General features: G+C 48.4%; 1 protein-coding gene across 10 annotated transcripts in view; it reads left to right on the top strand.

The window, feature by feature from the left end:
* The window catches only part of GRIK5 (glutamate ionotropic receptor kainate type subunit 5), a 72995-nt gene that overhangs the window by 45269 nt on the left and 11227 nt on the right, over positions 1-16499 (top strand). For 5 of the 10 annotated variants that reach the window (XM_078359771.1, XM_078359770.1, XM_035284556.3 and 2 more), the window contains 3 exons: positions 4450-4563; positions 4754-4863; positions 5351-5524. In XM_078359771.1, the coding sequence (XP_078215897.1) occupies positions 4450-4563; positions 4754-4863; positions 5351-5524 (398 nt within the window). Of the gene's footprint in view, positions 1-4446; positions 4564-4753; positions 4864-5350; positions 5525-16499 lie in introns of all 10 variants that reach the window. The other 5 variants (XM_035284558.3, XM_078359769.1, XM_035284555.3 and 2 more) reach the window with 1 other exon arrangement.

Here is a 16499-nt window from a genome sequence, read left to right as displayed (position 1 = left end):
CGCCACTGCACTCCAGCCTGGGCTACAGAGCGAGACTTGGTCTCAAAAACAAAACAAAACCAATAGTAGTAATAAGAAGAGCAAGGTGCTGTATCTCATGCCTGTAATTCCAGCAGTTTGGGAAGCCAAGGCAGGAGGATCACTTGAGCCCAGGATTTTGAGACTAGCCTGGGCAACATAGCCAGAACCTGGTCTTTATAAGAAATAAACAAAATTAGGCCGGGCATAGTGGTTCATGCCTGTAATCCCAGCACTTTGAGAGGACAAGGTGGGTGGATCACCTGAGGTCAGGAATTCGAGACTAGCCTGGCCAACAAGGTGAAACCATGTCTATACTAAAAATACAAAAATTAGCCAAGCATGGTGATATGTGCCTGTAATCCCAGCTACTTGGGAGGCTGAGGCAGGAAAATGGCTTGAACCTGGGAGGCAGAGATTGCAGTGAGCAGAGATTGTGCCACTGCACTCTAGTCTGGGTGACAGAGTGAGATTCTGTCTCAAAAATAAATAAATAAATAAAATTAGGCATAGTGACACACACCTGTAGTCTCAGCTACTCAGGAGGCTGAGGTGGGAGGATCACTTGAGGAGTTCAAGGCTGCAGTAATTTATGATTGCACCACTGCATTCCTGCCTGGGTAACAAAGTGAGACCCTATCTCTAAAAATAAAAATAAGAACAAGCAGAGTCATTGCAGAATTTATTTATTTACTTTTAGTTTTAGTAGAAATGGGATCTTGCTACATTACCCAGGCTGGTCTTTAACTCTTGGCTCTAGCAGTCCTCCTGACTCAGCCTCCCAAAGTGCTGGGTTAATAGGCATGAGCCACTGTGCCCTGCCCATTGCAGAATCTAAGCAGGGGAGTACTGTGACCAGGCTGTCATATGTTGGGATCTCTGGGGCTGCAGGCTGTGTGTCCTGGGAGGCAGAGACCAGCTATTCAGTCAGAGATGTGGCCTAGGCAGATGTGGGCGATGGCGGCAGAGGACAGTGACTCAGTTCCAGAGGTGTTTAGGGGTCAAAATCAGGGAGCTTGAGGATGGATGCAGTGAAGGGTGAGGTAGAGGCAGAACCCCCATGCTTCTGCCTGGGATGGTACTGGATGGAAGACTGGATGTGGAGCAGTGTCAGGGAGCGGGTGGAGGCCGCTGACACCACCATATTGGCCAGAGGTTCGAAGACTCACTGACTCCTCTGATCAGTCAGCCATCATTTCTTAAATTCCCTGGGATCCAGGGAGGAGTCACCTACCTGGGCCTGACTTCAGACACCCCCATCCATGGAGAGACCAGGGCAGCAGGCGGATAAAGCCCCTAAGAGGGGAGTGGTTCCAAATCCAGGGGTCAATTAGAGCAAGATACTTAGTCTCTGTGCCTCAGTTTCTTCATGTGTAGAATGGTGAGAATGGAGGTCCCTCTGCATTGGGTTGCTCTGGGGACCAAACAAGCTACTCTGGGGAAAACCCTGTGACAGTGACTACATGGGGCAAGTGCTGTGTGGGTGAGCGTCTGACTGCGTGAGGTTCCATTGTGGCACCAGGGAAGAAGAGGTCTCTGCATCTGGGAGCATCTGGGAGGGCCCCAGAGAAAGCAGCCACATTCCTGGGCTTCAACAGAGGTGGGTGGGACATGAGACACAGCAGATCCTGCTTTGAGCTGGCCCCCGAGTGGTGCCAGAGACATATGACATGTCCAGCTGGCCCTGTCTCTGGAATGCCTGTGGTTTAGCAGCAGAGGCAGAGGAGAAACAGATATTTTCCAAATTGAATGAGAGGTTGAGATCAGGTGGTGTCCAGGGAGTTGGAGTGGAGCGAAGGCATGAGGGTCCCTGGAGGGATGGATGGGATCCAGCTCTGCAGGGTAGATAGGCACCTCAGGCATAGCCAGAAAGAAGCTGGCACGAGAGAGAGGGGTGGTGAGTAGCCCAGGAATGTGGTGGGGGAGGCATTGGCTGCCTGGGATGCCATTCAGAAAGACTATACTCGATCAAACGAGAGCAGGATCTGTTGGGAACCTGTTCTTTGCAGGCTCTAGGCTGCCCCACTCAGCCAGACAGGCAAGGAACCTGTAATGGAATGAAGACAGCCCATTACTAAGCACCCAAGCAAGGCCATCTTCATTCGTGCTAAGAACAAGACGATGGAGCCAGGTGCAGTGGCTCATGCCTATAATTCCAGCACTTTGGGATGCCAAGGTGGGCAGGTCACCTGAGGTCAAGGAGTTTGAGACCAGCCTGACAAATACAGGAATACAGTGAAACCCCATCTCTACAAAAAATACATAACTCTCATGCCTATAATTCCAGCACTTTGGGATGTCAAGGTGGGCAAGTCACCTGAGGTCAAGGAGTTTGAGACCAGCCTGACGAATACAGGAATACAGTGAAACCCCCTCTCTACAAAAAATACATAACTTAGCCGGGCATGGTGGCATGTGCCTGTAATCCCAGCTACTTGAGAGGCTGAGGCAGGAGAATCACTTGAACCTGGGAGGCGGAAGTTGCAGTGACATGAGATTGAACCATTGCACTCTAGCCTGGGTGACAGAGCAAGACTCTGTCTCCACAAAAAAAAGGCGGGAGGGGCATGGGGAATGTGAGAGAGGAACCTGGGTGGGGGTGAGGTGATCTGGAGGCTGCTTTGGGGGAGGGCTGAAGAGGTGGGTGTGATGAGAGCCTGGAATGGGGAAGAAGAGCTGGGGGGAGAACATGTGCTGCAAAGGCCCTGAGGTGGGCATAAGCCTGCTGTGTTGAGGAAAGAACAAGTCATCATGGCTGGAGCAGAGCTGGCAAGACAGAGGATGTGAGGGGAGGCTGGCTGGGCAGCTAAGCCCCAGGTCGCCAGGGCCTCTTGGCCGTGAGAGGGTTTTGTCTTAGGTGTTGAGGGAAGCAATAGCAGGTTTTATACAGGAGACTGCCCCCTTAGCTTATATGTGAGGAATTTATTGGGAGGTTATGAGTGGTAGCAGGGGGTGCTGGTGAGGTGGCCAGTGCTGTGGTCAGGAGTGAAATACCAGTGACCGAGGCCTAGGTGGTGGAGGTATAAAGAAATGAACAGATCTGAGGAGTGTTTTGGGAGCAGAGTTGCTGTCCTTGCCTAGCCGCTGTCCTTGCCTAGCCCAGCAAGAGGCAGGTATCTGGCCCAAGGGATGGCCCCAGGAGTGAGTGAGGAGGAGGCCAGTGTGGGAACAAAGGATGGGGGGCCCTTAGGCTTTCAGGAGGAAGTGGAGTCTTGAGTGCTGACCCCAGGACTGGAGCCCACCTGAAAGGCCATTGCTTCCTCCTCTCTGAAATGAGAATGTGGCCACCACGGATGGCCTTGCCAGAACAGACCCCTAGTGGGTGCTTAAAATAATTGGAGTCCTACATTAGCTGTGATAATTCCCATGATGATTCATGTATTAGTCATGAAAGTGGCAAGTGTACAAGAAAGGGGATAGAAGCTCCCTACTCTTGACACCCAGGAATTCCCAGAGAGATTCTCTGAATCTACATTCTGGGCCCCTGCCACACTGCCGCCTCTGGATGATGCTTTCAGGGCTGTGCTGTCTCGCTCTGCTCTGTGGCTATATTGAGGCTGGTGCCATTTCTCCCTTACCTGGCTTTAGCTGTTTAGCCTGTGCCATCTCCCTCTCTGTTTGGGGTCATCTTTGGGGTCTATGTCCTCTCTCCCCAACCCTGGATTTCCCATTGGGCCTCTCTGCTCTCCCTTTGACCTTGGGTTTTGTTTTCAGCCTGTGCCACTTCTCTCTACCTCGTGGTTACCTTTTGTGCCATCTCTCACTGACCTTGGGTTTGTATTTGGGTCCTGTGCCATCTATTTCTGACTCCAGTCAAAGTTTTGGGCCTGGGTTGTCTCTCCTTCATCCAGGGTTGTGCTTTGGTACCGGTGTTATCTCCTGACCAGGATGCTGTTTTGGGCTTGTGCCCTGTCTCCCTGACTGTACACTGGGCCAGGGCCTGGGTTATGTCTCCACTGGCTGTAGACACTGACTTGCACCCTTACTCCTCACCCCGGGGTCATTTCTGGGCCCTGCATCCTCTCTTCCTGCTCTGTGTTCTATCCAGGCCTGTGTTATTTCGAGTGCTGTCAGTCTCAGCCCCTTCAGGACCTTGGCTCTTTTATGGCCCTAGGGAGAAGTTGCTGCTTGAATTGGAGTTTGGGGAACCCTTCCATCCCCACCCAGCCCTTGATGTTGGGGCACAGTTGAGGCCTGGGGACAGAGTCAGGGTGCCTGGAGACGTGAGATGATGAGGATGGACATGTGATGAGGGTCTGATTTCAGGCCCAAGGTGGGCTCCTGGAGTCAGTCCAGGCTCCTGGCCCCTTCCCCTCCCTACCTCTCTCTCGCCTCCCTCAGTCGCTCACTCTCCATGCATTTCTCTTTAACTGTCCACTTCTGTCTTCCCCTCTGCCCCCCTCCACCCCTGCCCGGCTTCCTCTCCAGCAGAAGGCAGACCTGGCTGTGGCCGCCTTCACCATCACAGCCGAGAGAGAGAAGGTCATCGACTTTTCCAAGCCCTTCATGACCCTGGGGATCAGCATCCTTTACCGAGTGCACATGGTATGGTTCCGCTGGAGACTGTGGGCTGATGGCCTGGCATGGAGGCTCAGGGCAGGGGGCTATGAGTGGGAGTCAGACTCCCCCAGGACGTCAGATGGGCCAGTCAGGTTCCCAGGTCCCTGGTGGGTCAAGGGCTGGGTGTGAGGCTCAAGCCACAGGTAGCTCTGGGTCTCACTCCCTCTCCCTGTAGGGCCGCAAGCCCGGCTACTTCTCCTTCCTGGACCCCTTCTCCCCTGCCGTGTGGCTCTTCATGCTTCTTGCCTACCTGGCTGTTAGCTGTGTCCTGTTTCTGGCTGCCAGGTGAGTCTACTGCCTACTGGGAAGGAAGGGGCTGGAGGAGGCACAAGCCAGGGCCTTTGGGACCAACTTGCACCATCTCTCTCAGAACCGTCCTTGGCCTTCTCTTCAAGACCTCAGATTCCCTATGCCCTCCTTTCTTGATTTTGTGCCCTGTGTCTGGGTCTCATTCTTCCTCTTGTGGCTCTTACTTGGGCTTTGTGGTTCTGTGTCTGGGTCTCTCCCCTTCCTGCTCTTCCTGCCTCTTTCCTCTTTTGCCTCCTCCCTTCTCTGTTTCTCTCTGTGCATCTCTGTGTCTCTCTCTGCCTCTTCTGTCTCTATCTCTGTGCATCTCTCTCTGCCTCTTCTCTGTGTGTCTTTGTCCGTCTTGCTCCTTTTTTCCATCTCTTCCCCTTCTGATCACCGTTACTTCACCTTTTTCCTTTGCTTCTCTCCTTTTCCTCCCTTCCTGGGCCTTGGGCCCCATCCACCGCTTCATGTCTCTCCACAGGCTGAGCCCCTACGAGTGGTATAACCCGCACCCGTGCCTACGGGCGCGCCCCCACATCCTGGAGAACCAGTACACGCTGGGCAACAGCCTGTGGTTTCCCGTGGGGGGCTTCATGCAGCAAGGCTCGGAGATCATGCCCCGGGCACTGTCCACGCGCTGTGTCAGCGGAGTCTGGTGAGAAGCTTTCTATCTGCCTCTGCTTGGGGCTGGGGAGGGACCCTTCTGAGGCCTGGAATGGGTTGGGGCATCGCCTGGCAGATTTGATTCCCCATTTTCCCCTGCAGAGCTGTGTGATTCAGAATGGGGTTGGGAGAGCTGAGCTCCAGTTCTGCCACTCACTGGCTGTGTGAGCTTGGCCAGGCTGCACCCATCCCCTGCCTCAGTGTCCTTCCCTGGAAGATGGGGAGAAAGATGCCCACATCTCAGGGTTTTGAGGATTCATTGAGGCTGCTAAGGAAGAGTGCCCTGTGAGTCCAACAGCCTTGTGTGGACAGGATGGGTACGATCATAACAGGATTGGGGTCGCTGTCTTGGACATTGCCCTGGTCATCATAGGGACATAGAATCTCTGAGCCAGGACAGCCTTCACTGCCTAGATGTTTTCTCAAAGTCCCTAGATGTTTTCACAATGTCTCAAAGACCCGGTATCTCAAACAGAACTTCTTTGCCCCTGTCCCAAGCTCCAAGAAACTACATGTCAGAGAGCAGACACCCACAGCTTACGGTGTCTGGACAACAGTTTTGTTTTTTTTTTTGAGACGGAGTTTCGCTCTTGTTACCCAGGCTGGAGTGCAATGGCGTGATCTCGGCTCACCGCAACCTCCGCCCCCTGGGTTCAGGCAATTCTCCTGCCTCAGCCTCCTGAGTAGCTGGGATTACAGGCACGCGCCACCGTGCCCAGCTAATTTTTTGTAATTTTTAGTAAAGACGGGGTTTCACCATGTTGACCAGGATAGTCTCGATCTGTTGACCTCGTCATCCACCCGCCTCGGCCTCCCAAAGTGCTGGGATTACAGGCTTGAGCCACCGCGCCCGGCCCCAGTTTTGTTATTGTTGTTGTTATTGTGAGACAGAGTCTCCCTCTGTCACCCAAGCTAGAGTGCGGTGTCACTATCTCAGCTCACTGTACCCTCCACCTCCCAGGCTCAAGCAGTTCTCCTACCTCAGCCTCCTGAGTAGCTTGGATTACAGGCATATGCCACCACTCCTGGCTAGATGTGTTTTTAGTAGAGATGGGGTTTCACCATGTTGGCCAGGCTGATCTCAAACTCCTGACTTCAAGTGATCTGCCCACGTTGGCCTCCCAAAGTGCTGGGATCACAGGTTTGAGCCACCATGCTCAGCCTTGGCCTACAGTTTTAAGAAACTGGAAATTAGATGCCAACACTTTGAGCAGATTCAGTCACAAATTTAGATTTCTTGCTTTCCTTGAAAATCTGGGAGATCTGGCAGCACTTGGCTGGCATTCCTGCCTGGTGTCACAATATGCTCCTATCCACCCCGTTCCCACTGCCCACTGCAGTCGCCTGCTGGCCTGGCCTCCGTAAGCGTCCACGTTTGCTACCCTGGGCTTTAAATAGCAGCTGGACTTGGTTGCTGTTCCTGCAACTCTTCTCACCTCCTGTTCCTCAGGAGAACCACAGAATGCCAAGGAGAATGCTTAAAACGGAATATCCTCCCTGTTTACGGATTAGGAGACTGAGACCCAGAGAGAAGGAGTGGCTTGCCAAAGACTGTGTGTCAGCTAGAGGCAGGGCCGGGCCGGGGCTGGAACCAGACTCCTTCCCCCATGCCAGGGGATCCTCAGCACTGCCAATGAAAGCCCTATTGGTTTCCTATTGCCACTGCAAAATAGTACCACAAATTTAGTGGCTTAAAACAATACACATTTATTCTTCTATAGTTCTGGAGGTTGGAAGTCTGAAATAGATCTCAGTGGGCTAAGATCAAGTTCTTGGCAGGGCTGGTTCCTTCTGGAGGCTCTAGGGAAGAATTTGTTTCTTTGCCTTTTCCAGAGTTTAGAAGCCACTTGTATTCCTTGGTTCATGGCCCCTTCCTCCATCTTCAGAACCAGCAGTGTAGGATCCACAAATCTCTCTCTAACTTCCTTCTTCCACTCATAAGGACGCTTATTTCCTTTGGGCCTTCCTGGATAAACCAGAGTAATCCCCCCATATCCAGATCCTTAACTTAATCACAGTGGCCAAGTCACTTTTTGGAAGTAAGGTCACATCTTCACATGTTCTGGGGATTAGGATAGAGACATCTTTGGTAGTAGTAGACAGGGCCTATTCTGCCTGCCACACAGTCCAAGTGAGATGTACTAAATTTTCCATATAATGATGTTGCAGATGCACATAAAATGTGCTATTGAGGAGCTAACCAGGATACAGTAATAGAATAGTAGAGTATGGGGGTGGTCAGAGAAGGGCCCCCTGAGGAGGTGAACTGGGTTGAGTCCTAAAGGCAAAAACAGAGTTGTCCATGCCAAGGAGAGGGAGGAGCATTCTAAACAGAGGGAGAGAGCCAGGTATGTGAGGTGCTGAGAGGGTGCCCAGGAGACCTGCCGTGACAAATCTGGTCATGTCCGTCCCCACAGTAAGGTGGGGGCAGACGTAGGCCACTGCTTTTGCCACCTGGCCAGTGGCCCTCTTCCTGAGGGTAACACTCTCCAGCCAGCTATTTTCTGCCCCTTCCCATCACTGTCACCCAGACAGCCCCCACTCATGTTCCCTCCCTCATCAGAGCCTTTGGCCCTGGGGCCCACTCTCTTCTGCACCCAAAGTGTTCCCACACATTCATTCATTCAGCAGACGTTTGTAAATCTTCAGATGTGACGCAGCACCATGACTCAGCAGGCCAGTCCCTGCCCTTGTGGGACTCACTGTCCAGTGAGGGAGGTGGGGTTTGGTGCCATCACCCTTGGGGACTTGGCTGGTAGCTGACCTGCAGCAGCTGGGCCCCTTTTCTCCAGTGCCCCCTCAGCCCACAGCCTCCTGCAGCCAAACTTGAGGGCTTGTCTATTCAGGACAGCTCTGCCTTGGGAGTCAACATGGTTTTTTCCTTTTTTTTTTTTTGAGACAGATTCTTACTCTGTTGCCTAGGCTGGAGTGTCATGGCACAATCTCGGCTCACTGCAACTTCCACCTCCCTCACTGGTTTCAAGCAATTCTGCCTCAGCCTCCCCAGTAGCTGGGATTACAGGCATGCACCATCTTGCCTGGCTAATTTTTGTATTTTTAGTAGAGATGGGGTATTGCCATGTTGGCCAGGATGATCTCGAACTCCTGACCTCAAGTGATCCACCAACCTCGGTCAGCCTCCCAAAGTGCTGGGATTACAGGTGTGAGCCACCGCACCTGGCTGGGAGTCAATATTTCTAAGGTTTCACTCTGACCATGGTCCCTGTCCATCCTGACTCTCCCTTGGTCACTTGGTGTGGTGAGTCCTCTGATCTTGCTCTTTCCATTCTCTGAGCCTTCCTGTTTTCACTTGTCCATCTCCAGGTGGCTCCTAGGCTGTCTGTGCAGCCATTGTCCTCAACTTTTCCTCAGGTTCTTCTTTCTCCACGCCTTCCTGGCCAGAAAACCCTAAAACCTCAGATCTAGCCAGTAGCTTGGCTGTGCCCCCCAACCCCAGCTGTACCAGGGGCACATGCAACCCCTTATCCATACCTCCAGTCCCTGTCTTACCTCCCGGCAGCATTTGCCCAGTTGGTCACCGTTCTAGAAATTCCTTGCTTCTAGGCTCTGTGTTGTGGTTTACTCCAACCGCTCTCGTTCTGTTTCATTTGCTGTGGGTTCCTTCTGCCCTTGCCACCCCTTATATGGGGCTTCTTGCTCACACCAGTGAGTTTTCAGTGCTTGCTTGATCCAGTACCCTCTTTTTATAACAAATATTTTTTAATATGTCCTTTTCCACCCTGAGCTGAAATTCAAGGGTAATGTATCTTCCTACACACATAATTCGTAAAAAATCAACATAATACCCTAATTGCAATATGAAGGAGAAAAAGCAGGGAAATGACTTCTAATGAAATAATATGGCAATACACAAATGCCTGGGTGTGGTTACACTGGAAGATAGACTGCGACAGTCAGCGCCTGCTTAGAATGAGTAAGTGGTATGATGAGAAGATCATTTAACAGAATTGTGCTGCCACTTAATATCTGACACATTGAAATAGTTGACGAATGAGTATGTTTGTGCAAATACAAGTCACTGTGAACGTGATGATCTGCTAATGCAGCTGCTGCAGGGGTCTTGACTTGGGTCTCAAGGGCGAGCGGAGTTGCTGTCAGAGAGATGATTTCCCCCATCGCTGAGCAGCTCTCAGCAAAGTTCCAAACAAAACATCCAGTAGTTCCTCAATTCAAACAAGAGGTGCATTTCTGGAGATTTTGGTTTATATTATAGTAATGCAAAAAAATACTTGGGTTTTTAATGTACCAAGGAGTTAGGCTCAGATAATCACAGAACAGGTATTCCCCATTATTCAGACCAGGCCTCGAATTTTTGGGCTATTCTACTCTGACCACTGGTGACCTACACTTTACCAAACACCTCCCAGGGTGCCCCCCCCACCTACCCCCCACCAGAGACCACTGTTTCATACACACTTTCAGGGGCCATCTCACCTGCTGCTGGACTTCCCTTGTTGTATGAATACTAACACTTCCAAAGTCATCTCTAGACCCCTCCCTGTGTCCAGCCCGCTGGGACTGCTCCTCTTGGGAGCCTAACAGACATCTCCAAACTCACCTTGTACAAAACAGAGCTCATGTCCTTACTCCCAAATTTGACTTGCAGTCTGTATTCACTCTGCTGCCTTAGTGAGTGCCTGCATCACCACCACCGGTCACCCACTGTGTTCTCAGGGGCTAGAGGGTACCAGGCACTGAGTAATTTTTGTTGTTGTGTTGTCTTTTTTTTTTCTTTTTTGAGATGGAGTTTTGTTCTTGTTGCCCAGGCTAGAGTGCAGTGGCACAGTGTTGGCTCATTGTAATCTCCACCTTCTAGATTCAAGTGATTCTCCTGCCTCAGCCTCCCGAGTACCTGGGATTACAGGTGCCACCCACCACACCTGGCTATTTTTTTTGTATTTTTAGTAGAGATGGAGTTTCATCATGTTGGCCAGGCTGGTTTTAAACTCCTGACCTCAGATGATCTACGCGTTTCAGCCTCCCAAAGTGCTGGGATTATAGGCGTGAGCCACCATACCCGGCCAAGTAATTTTGTTTTGCATGGATGATAGCATTGACCTACAAGGTGGATTAGGAGAGACTTGGTTTCTGAAGAGGTTGAGCCAGACCTTGGGTCTTTGTGTCTTGGGGTTTTGGTTTTATTTTTCAGGAGGCTGTATAATTCATCTCTCTATCAAGCCCTTACTCCATCCCCATCCCAGTGCCTAGCATAGCACTTTACATGTGTGTTCTGCAGAGGACAGCTGCAGTTTTCAATATTATGGGCTGGGAATGTGAGGGTGGGAGGTCTGGGAGGCCCTTTCAGCATCTCTTCTGCCTTCAGGCCCCATAGATATATATGGTCTGCAGGGACCCTGGCCATTCTTACTTACCAGAGGGTAAGACAGGCGGTTGCTCTGGGGTCCCACAGCCAGGATGGTGAGAACCTTTTCTCCCGGGTTGGTCATGCGTCACCAAGACAGTGAGAGCAGATCTTTCTATTATTGATTTCTAATTTAGCTCTATGATGGTCAGAGAACATCAAGGACTTTAATCCTTTTAAATTTACTGAGACTTGCTTTAGAGTTCAGCATACAGTCTATCGTGGTAAATGTTCTATGTGGACTTGCATTGAATGTGTTTCTGTTTCTGCTGTTGGTGGGTGCAGTGTTCTATAAAGGTCATTTGGGGCCAGTAGGTTGATCGTGTTATTCAAGTCTTCTCTATCCTTACTTGTTACATCAATTATTGAGAGGAGTTTTGAAATCTCACCCTGTAATAGCAGGAAATTTTTCTGTTTCTCTTCTATTCTATCCGTTTTTGCCGCATGCATTTTAAAGCTTTGTAATTGGGAACATAAATGTTTAAGATTGTTAAATCCTCTAGATGAATTGACCCCTGTATCATTATGTAATGTCTCTCCTTATTCCTGGTAACACTCCTTCTTCTGAAGTTAACTTTATTTGATACTAATATAGGCACTCTGCCTTTCTGATATGTAATGTTTGCATAGCATATCTTTTCCCATTCTTTTACTCTTAACCCATCTAGATTATTATATTTAAAGTGTGTTCCTTTTCTTTTCTTTTAAATAGAGATAGGCTGATGGGAGCCTCTTCTCCTGGGTCAGTCCTGGGTCACCAAGACAATGAGAGCAAACACTTGCATAGCTCTCATTGTCTTGTTTTGTCGACCAGGCAGGTCTCGAATTCCTGGGCTCAAGAGATCCTCCCACCTTGGCTTCCCAAAGTGCTGCGATTATAGCTATGAGCCACCACACCTGACCATCCAGTGTGTTTCTTTTTTTCTTTTCCTTTTTTTTTTTTTTTTGAGACATATTCTCGGGGAGTGCAGTGGTGTGATCTCAGCTCACTGCAACCTCCACCTCCTGGGTTCAAGCGATTATCCTGCCTCAGCCTCCCAAGTAGCTGGGACTACAGGCACATGCCACCACACCCAGCTAATTTTTATATTTTTAATAGAGGCAGGGTTTCACCATGTTGACCAGGCTGGTCTCAAACTCCTGACCTCAAGTGATCCATCCGCTTCTGCCTCCCAAAATGCTGGGATTACAGGCATGAACCACTGTGTCCAGCCCCAAGTGTGTTTCTTATAAACAGTATATATTTAGGCCTTCGAGCAAAGTTTGGCCAACATTTTCTGTATTGGGCCAAATTGTAAGTATTTTTTAAACATTTTATATAGTAGTTGTACATATTTTGGGGAATATAGGTGATTTTTTTTTTTTTTTTTGATGAGGTCTTGCTCTGTCACCAAGACTAGAGTGCAGTGGTGCAGTCACGGGTCACTGCAGCCTTAATCTCCCAGGCTCAAGTGATCCTCCCACTTTAGTCTCCTGCGTATCTGCACCACTGCGTATCTGCACCACCACACCTGGCTAATTTTTTTTATTTTTGGTAGAGATGAAGTCTCTCTGTGTTGCCCAGGCTGGTCTCAAACTTTTGGGCTCAAGCAGTCCTCCAACCTCAGCATCCTGAAGTGCTGGGATTAGGGTAATTGGGAAATCCAATCACCTCAAACATTTATATTTTCTCTAAGTAAAGATGTCTTAAAATCTTGGTCTTTATCCTTTTTTATTTTTTATTTTTTTGGTGACAGAGACTTGCTCTGTTGCTGAAGCTGGAGTGCAGTGGCATGATCTTTGCTCACTTTTTATTATTTTCTTCTTTTTTTTGTAGCGGTCTCACTTTGTTGCCCAGGCTGGTCTTGAACTCCTGGCCTCAAGCAGTCTTCCTCCTTTGGCTTCCCAAAGTGCTTGGATTACAGGCATAAGCCACTGCACTGGCCCTAAGTAAATATTTTGGACTCTATTGGCCATATGGTCTTTGTTGCAGCTACTCAGTTCTACTGTTGTAGTGTGAAAGCCATTGTAGATGATACATTAAATGAATGAGTGTGGCTGTGTTCCAATAAAACTTTATTTATGGATTCTGACACTGAAATTTGAATTTTATATAAGTCATGTGTCATACAATATTTTTTTTTTTTTTTGAGGCAAGATCTCATTCTCTTGCCCAGGCTGGAGTACAGTGGTACAGTCTTGGCTCACTGCAGCCTGTACCTCGAAGGTTCAAGCAATTCTCCCGCCTCAGCCTTCCGAGTATCTGGAACCACAGGCACGTCCCACCATGCCTGGCTAACTTTTTGCAGAGATAGCGTTTCACCATGTTGCCCAGGCTGGGCAACAGAGTGAGATCTTGCCTCAAAAAAAAAAAAATTTATAACACATGACTTATACAAAATTCAAATTTCAGTGTCAAAATCCATAAATAAAGTTTTATTGGAACACAGCCACACTCATTCATTTAATGTATCATCTACAATGGCTTTCACACTACAATAGAAGAATTGAGTAGCTGCAACAAAGACTCAGCTATTCAATTCTTCTATTGTAGTATGAAAGCCATTGTAGATGGAGGTGGAGGTTGCAGTGAGCCAAGATGGCATCACTGCACTCCAACCTGGGCGACAGAGCAAGACTCCATCTCCAAAAAACAACAAAAAATGTAAAAACCATTCTTAGCTTATGGGGCTGTACAAAATAGAAAGCAGGCCAGACTTGGTCTGTGGGCCATAGTTTGCCAACCCTGGTTCAAACTCTTTACCCTTAATGTAATTACTGATATGGTTAGGTTTAACTGCTATTTGTCCCATCTATTCTTTGTTCCCCTTTTCCTCTTTTTCTACCTTTTTGGGGGTTTACTGGGACTTTTTGTTTGTTTGTTTGTTGGAGACAAGGTCTCACTCTGTCACCCAGGCTGGAGTGCAGTGGCACAAACATGACTCCTACGCTCAAGTGATCCTCCTGCTTCAGCCTTCTATGTAGCTAGGACCGTATGTGCACTCTACCATGCCCAGCTAATTTTCTTATTTTTTGTAGAGACAGGATCTCACTTCATTGCCTAGGCTGGTCTCAAACTCCTGAGCTCAAGTGATTTGCCCACCTTGGCCTCCCAAAGTGCTGGAATTACAGTGTGAGACACGGTGCCTGGCCTGTTGGGATTTTTAAGATTCTCTTTATCTCCGCTCTTGACTTGTTAACTATACTTCTTCGTTTTATTTTTCTTAGTGGTTTTCCGGGTTTACAATATGTATCTTTAATTTATTACAAAATACTTTCAAGTAACATTATACCATTTCACGTAAGATATAATAATACCCTGACAACATGAAACATGATATGTTCCTCTCACCCTCCCATCCTTTGAGCTGTTATATCTATTACTTCTGCATATCTTATGAACCCCACAATACATTAGGGGTGTGGGTGTGTGTATGTGTGTGTGTGTGTGTGCGTGTGCGCACGCGCGTTTGCTTTAAACAGCAGATGCAGCCAGGTGTGGTGGCTCATGCCTATAATCCCAGCACTTTGGGAAGCCAAGATGGGTGGACTGCATGAGCTCAGAACTTCGAGACCAGCCTGGGCAACATGGCAAGACCCTGTCTGTACAAAAAATACGAAAATTAGCCAGGCCACCATGCCCGTGGTCTCAGTTACATGGGAGGCTGAGGTGGGAGGATTGCTTGGGTCCAGGGGGTCGAGGTGCCAGTGGGCTGTGTTCACACCACTCCACCCCAGAGCGAGACCCTGTCTCAAACACAAAACAAAACCAACAAATGCTTTGTAAGGAAATTTGAAAATGAGGAATATTGCTTTTGATTTTACAGGTTCATGGGCAAAAATTTAAAAAAAAGAAAATGAGGAATATATCTTTTATATTTACCCACAAATCTACCATTTGAAGAGGGTGCCCTTTACCCCTTCTCAAACATCCACGTTTCTCTCTGGTGTTGTGCTTCTTTTACCTGCAGAAATTCCTTTAATATTTCTTGCTGTGCAGGTCTGCTGGCAATTAATTCTCCCTGCTTTGGTTTTGTCTGAAAAATGTGTTAGTGTGTCTTCTTTGAGGGATATTTTTTTGCCTGCTATGGAATTCTAGGTTGACAGTTTTGTTTTGATTTTTCTTTCAGCATGTTGCATCGTCTTTGGGCTTGCACACTCTCTGACAAGAAGTCGACTGGCACTGTTATCTTTGATTCTCTGAATGTAATGTGTTTCTCCCCTTCCAGCTGCTTTTAAGACGTTTCTCTTTATTGCTGGTTTTCAGCAATTGATTATAATGCGTCTTGATGCGTTTTATAGATATGTGTGTTTACCTACGTGGGGTTTTTGGAGCTTAGATCTGCAAGTTTATGGTTTTCATCAAATTTGAAAAGTTTTAGGCCATTACTTCATGAAATTTTTTTTTTATTTTATTCCTTTCTCTTCTCTCTCTGGAACTCCGGTCACATAGCTGCTTATTCCTCAGGCCACTGAGGCTCTGTGCTCATTTCCAGTCACTTTTTCCTTTCCGTGCTTTATTTTGGATAGATTCTATTGCAATCTTCAAATTCTCTCTCTCTTTTTTTTTTTTTTTTTTAATAAAAAGTCTCGCTCTGTTGCCCAGGCTGGAGTGCAGTGGCAGAATCCCGGCTCACTGCAACCTTCATCTCCCAGGTTCAGGCAATTCTCCTGCCTCAGCCTCCCGAGTAGCTAGGATCACAGGCATGTGCTGCCACACTTGGCTAATTTTTGTATTTCTACTAAAGATGGGTTTTGACCTTGTTGGCCAGGCTGGTCACGAACTCCTAAACTCAGGTTATCTTCCTGCCTCAGCCTCTCAGGGTGCTGGGATTACAGGCATAAGCCACGGCACCAGGTCTTTTTTTTTTTTTTAAGATAAGGTCTCAGTCATCCAGACTAGAGTGCAGTGACAATCAGGCTCACTGCAGACTTAAACTCCTGGCCTCAAGTGATCCTCCCACCTCAGCCTCCCAAGTTGCTGGTACTATAGGCAGGCACCACCACACACATCTAATTTTTTTATTATTTTATTTTTTGTAGAGACAAGTTCTGGCTATATTGACCAGGCTTATCTCAAAGTCCCAGCATCAAATGAGTCTCCCGCCTCAGCCTCCCAGTGTGCTGGGATTACAGGCGTGAGCCACTGTGCCTGGCCCAAACTGCCCGATCTTTTCTGCTGCCAGTGTCTAATCTGTGTAATCCCTTTCAGTAAATTTTTTTCTTTCAGATGTGTGTATATCATTCTCTAAAAGTTCTGTTCACTTCTTTTTTATGTCTTCTGTTCCTTTCATTATGTTCATGTTTTTCCTTATACTCTGGAGCATTCAGAATATATTTATAATAGCTGTTTTGGGCTGGGTAAGGTGGCTCATGCCTGTAATCTCAGCACTTTGGGAGGCTGAGGCAGTTGGATTACCTGAGGTCGGGAGTTTGAGACCAGCCTGACCAACATGGAGAAACCCTGTCTCTACTAATAATACAAAAATTAGCAGGGTGTGGTAGCATATGCCTGTAATCCCAGCTACTCAGGAGGCTGAGACATGAGAATTGCTTGAACCTGGGAGGCAGAGGTTGCAGTGAGCCGAGGTCACACCATGCACTC

This window comes from Callithrix jacchus, chromosome 22 (genome assembly GCF_049354715.1).
Source record: "Callithrix jacchus isolate 240 chromosome 22, calJac240_pri, whole genome shotgun sequence".
NCBI classification, from domain to species: Eukaryota; Metazoa; Chordata; class Mammalia; order Primates; family Cebidae; genus Callithrix; species Callithrix jacchus.
The sequence above is the reverse complement of the archived record's forward strand: the minus strand, read 5'-3'. Positions and strand labels throughout refer to the sequence as shown.